Below are 4725 nucleotides of genomic sequence, written 5' to 3'. Positions count from 1 at the left end.
GTGTGATTCTACTTAGAAGAACTGTCCAGAACAAGCAAATCCTTAGAGAGAAAACAGACTAGTGGTTGCCTGGGGCTGGAGGAGGGCTGGGGCGGGGGTGACTGTTAATAGGTTACGGGGGTTTCTTTCTGAGGTGGTAAAAAATGTTCAGGAATTCGATGTGGTGATGGACGACTACACTGTGAATACGCTAAAAACCACGGAATCGCACACTTTAAAAGGGTAAACTTTATGGGTATGTGAAGTATATCTCAATAAAGCTGTTATCAAAAAAAAAAAAGTAACAGGTTATTGAGTGCTGATTTTATTGTTAGGCTTCCACCTTTCGAGTTCCACAAGACATACCCGCAACCATTCCCGCTGGCTGCCTGGGGACTGCTCATGGCTGGAAGGAGGGAAGTGGCAGCATGATGTGGAAGCTGCTGAAGGCCCCGTTCACCTCCCCCCACACAACTAAGACATTGTCTGTGTTCCTTAGTGTCCTTGATACAAGGAGACCCATGCAAAAAATGGCTGATTCTGCAGATGAAAGTCAGGAAGTTTCTGTTCTCAGAAAACAGAATTATGTCTAAGACCATCCTTTCGACCTTTGCTATTAGAAAACCTAAGTGGCAAATCTATTGTTCCAATCATCTTTTCCTCGAATCATGGTTCTAAAAGTGATCTACTTTCCCTGCTTGTCTGATGGTTTCTAGTGTGATGTTTCTTTAAATGCTTCCTTTCATAATAAAGGATGTTTGTGTGACCAAAGTGCCCCAAGTCCTTTCCGTAGCAGGTATGAACCAATTCCAAAACAAAAACATTCCACCTATTTGCAAGCCCCTGAGGAAGAAGACTATGACTGGTGATTCCATTTGTAGCTCTGCCCAATCTCTGAGTCTCTCTGCAGAGCAGAAATGTTCTCAAGGCTGTGAGGTGGTCTTTTACCAAATCAGTGCTTGAGATGGGGTCTGCCAGAAATGCCCAAGCCTGCTCATGCTAGCCTCCCCACCCAGGCCCCAGTTTAGTGTACCCCTAACCCACACTCAGGCAGTCCCAGGCTAGAGCATATTAGCACACACCTCAGGAAGGCTCTGGTGGCCTACTCTCTGCCCATAGATAAATAGTATGCCCTAATATCAGGGAAAGAACCCAAGGAGCTGAGAAGTAAAAGGACCCACCCATGGATGAAATGCTAGTTGTGGAAGGAAAGTGACTAGTGCCTTGATCTCTTGCCTCTGAGCCTGGTGCTCTATGGTGCTCTTTCCACTCCAGCAGAGGGGTTCATCACTGACCACGTCTGTCAGGCCTCGGGCTGAAAAGGATCCGGAGAACACCAGAGGTCAGGCGGGCCTGGACAAAGGCCACAGGCTTCTAGAGGCTGGGCTCCCTGCTCCTGCCAGAGTTCAATACCATACCCAGATGGAGCCCATGCTCCTCGGCTCCTCTTGTCTGGGCCCCGAGGGGCACTGAGTTACTCTGTAGGTAAGTACCGGACAGAGCCTTGAAACTTCATTCCTTCCTTTGCCCCCGTTTCTACAGGTGGCCACACACAGAAGCAGACACCAGAATGTTTTAGAGTAGGAAGGGCCCCTCAGATTTCATAGGCAACAAGAAAGCCCTGGTAGGGGAAAGTCCTTTGGGTCAGCTCAGTAAGTCAGTGGCAGAAATGAGATCAGCCTTCCAGTCTGTTTATTCTTCTGCTTAGAGGCTGCCATCGTCCAGGCACAGACGGACCGGAGGATGTGCGCAGACAGGCGGGACTGGAGGATGCTGCCCTTCTCAGAATGACGCAGGCTTTCTGCAGTGTGCCTGCCCTTGTGAAAGTCATCCTTGTGGCCCTATGGGGTTTCCAGCCCCTCATTTTTGGCCTTGCAACCACACTGGGACCCACCTCAGTGATGTCAGAAGCAAGAAAGCAATTTATGACGGGAAGGGGCCTAAGAAGCAAGAACAGGCCGTGGGTAGGAGAAGAGTCATTTAGCCCCACAAAGATTAAACTCTCGAGTCTCAGAAATGGAAGGAGCTGGGCAGTAAAGAACAGTGGGAGACTGGCAACATGATTTTTGTATTATTTGGTTCTTATAATAACATCCAAAATGCGTTCTGTTCTTATGGCGCTGCAGCTGGGACAGCATCGGGCCGAGGGGAGATGTTGCCGGAGTCTCCCTTGAGAAGTGTCGGGGAGCTGGTGGTGAGAGAGACACACTGATTTCTCTTTGGGACCTATATGCAGCCAGGTGGAGAGCTGCAGCAGGTGCCTTGGCTCTGATAGGGGGTGGGGAGGCGATCCCAGCCGGCCCACAAACACATGGGCAGAGTCCCTTGCCCCCAGCCCGCAAGAACACGGTTGCTGATGGGGCCAGCGGTGGCAGCTCCAGGACAGTGGAGGGAAGGCTGGGATGTTACATTCTTGAGGCCTTCACAGGTACATGTCATCGAAGCCCGGCGGGGGGAGATGGTCTGGGTTAGGTCTGGAATGGAAAGAGGGGCTGGTGAGTTGGGAGTAATGGAGGGGCCGGGGCACACAGGCAGATGGGCCCTGAGGGCAGAGGGAGCCTGTCCTCCAGAATGATGCGGTACTTTGTGGGGCTGAAGAGCATGTGCTCTACAGCCAGGGCTTGAATTCTGATTCTCCCACCTGGGAGAAGTTAATTCATCTTTCAAGGCCTTGATTTCTATAGGATGTGAAGGGTAATATGCACCCAGGAGTGTTGCTATTAGGATCCAGCGAGTCCCCGACACAGACTAAACTTCAGTAAGTGTGAGAAGCTCTTCCTCCTCTGAGTGCTCCCTGAAGGGGGCTGGGGGAAGGGGGGCACCGAGGAATGGGGAGCTCCAGGGAGCCATCAGGCAGGGGCCTGGAGGCAACCCCACTCCCTTGGCAGTGGCGGATGCAGCCGCAGCACCTCTGCACCTGCAGTCACACCCCTCGTTCCTGCAACGCTGGGCGGAGCTGCCATCAGGCCCTACTTCCCAGCATGCCTGAGTGAGTACCTACCCAGATGGGCTGGTCCCAATGGGTCCAAAGGGGTCAAAGCGTGCTCCTGGGGGCACAGCTCCTGGAGGAAGACGGTTTGGGAGGCCCGAGGATGGGTCAATGAGTGCTCTTGGGAAGCCAGACCTCAGGGGATCCACAATCATGCCACCTCTCCGACACCTGAAGCAAGAAGAAAAGATGGGTGAGCAGGTGTGGCAAGGAGCTGCTGGAGAAGAGGCGAAGGAGGGGAGAGTGGACTAAGAATGCCCGGGCCAGCTACTGTGGACAGCTCAAGCAGACACAGGTGGATGGTTACCTGAGCGCCAGCAGAAATGGGCAAGAACAAGAAGACCAAGAGCACGCGGCCTGTCCTTGTAGCTCTCCAGGCTCCCTGAACCCACAAAACAGAGATTCCTGCCATGTCCTACACCCAAGGGGGACAATTTGATCAAGAACAGGTGCCAGAATGTCAAGGTCCATGAAGAACCATCGCAAGGCTCCGCAGGGCACTACTTTAGGTCTACGGACTAGTAGCAGCATTGAGACAATTCATGATGCTGGCTTTCTTGCGGTTTCCTTAGAGGGCCTCAGGGTGATCTGTGACCCCCCACTGGGGCCAGCAGGTGACAGAGGAGCTGCCTGCCTGGCTTGCTTGGCCCTCCCCCACAGCAGAGCTCACTGCAGGGCTCCAGGCACGGCAGAGTAGAACAGTGGGGGGACTTAGCAGCCGCTCAGCCACGGTGGCCTCCTTCACCCCAAAGGAAGACTGACGGAAAGCTCTAAGGTTAGAAGATGAGCAGGGGCTGAAAAGTCACAGGAGTAGGCTGTGTTGCTGACCCCTCCCCAGCAGTACTCACCCAAAGGGGTCCAGGTCCTCTCCCCCGACAGCAAACGGGCCCAGGGGATCACACCTGAAACAAACAAGGGGCAATTATCACAAGTCCCAGAGCAGTCGGGCACCTGGGTTCCCAGGGGCTTGAACGCGACGCCCGTGGGGTCACAACTCCACTCCCAGGCAGGGGAGAGCCCTGCCTGAGACCATAACACAAGGGATACTTCAAAGTGGTCTTCGGCACAGACTAACGCTGATAATGTTACAGGGGCAATACTGAAAAGAGCTGACCACAAATCAAACAGAAGGAGGATCCCAATACTGTCAAAAATACAAATATTAACCATGGTATCCTCCAGATAAAATTTTATTTATTTACATTTTTCTCAAGTTCCTAAATTTTGTGTAAAGAACCAAGAACTTTTAGATCAGAAAATATCTGAACACTAAAACCAGAACGCCAAGACCAAGATTTAAAAGCTTACAGGATGGATCGTGAGATGGGTGCCTGCACACAGCTAGAACAGGGCTCTGCAGCCTTTTTCCATGACGGCCTCTACAGAGGCCACTTCGTTCCCACAGACACCGCGTATCTGTTTACGCACTGCAGCCCACCGGAGGGCCACAAACCACTGTCACCTTGAGGAGTTTTGCACCCCAACACCAAGAGCCCATTTTTACTCTCACTGGGAATGCACAAGCCAGAAGCATTACGAGGGTGTGCTTTCTGGAGAGCGACCTATACTGTCCTAACGTACACACCATAACAGGCGTCTTTCAGAAGTCTTAGACTCGGGCGCCTGGGTGGCTCAGTTGGTTAAGCGACTGCCTTCGGCTCAGGTCATGATCCTGGAGTCCCAGGATCGAGTCCCACATCGGGCTCCCTGCTCAGCAGGGAGTCTGCTTCTCCCTCTCCCGCTCCCCCTCTTGTGCT

The 4725-nt window shown here is 52.6% G+C and overlaps 1 protein-coding gene across 2 annotated transcripts in view; it reads right to left on the bottom strand.

Moving 5' to 3' along the window:
• Nucleotides 1–215: 215 nt before the first annotated feature.
• The window catches only part of PSMF1 (proteasome inhibitor subunit 1), a 43918-nt gene continuing 39408 nt past the window's right edge, over nt 216–4725 (bottom strand). The window contains exons 5-7 of one of the 2 annotated variants that reach the window (XM_044918597.1): nt 3817–3870; nt 2981–3139; nt 216–1294 (exon numbers count right to left, since the gene is read on the bottom strand). In XM_044918597.1, coding sequence (XP_044774532.1) covers nt 1267–1294; nt 2981–3139; nt 3817–3870 — 241 coding nt within the window. In that variant the 3' untranslated portion in view covers nt 216–1266. Of the gene's footprint in view, nt 1295–1490; nt 2454–2980; nt 3140–3816; nt 3871–4725 lie in introns of those variants that run through there. The other variant, XM_021688961.1, reaches the window with a different exon arrangement.

The sequence above is a fragment of the Neomonachus schauinslandi genome, chromosome 10 (assembly GCF_002201575.2).
Source record: "Neomonachus schauinslandi chromosome 10, ASM220157v2, whole genome shotgun sequence".
NCBI lineage: Eukaryota > Metazoa > Chordata > Mammalia > Carnivora > Phocidae > Neomonachus > Neomonachus schauinslandi.
Note: the sequence above shows the minus strand (reverse complement) of the source record. Positions and strands in the feature narration are given on the sequence as shown.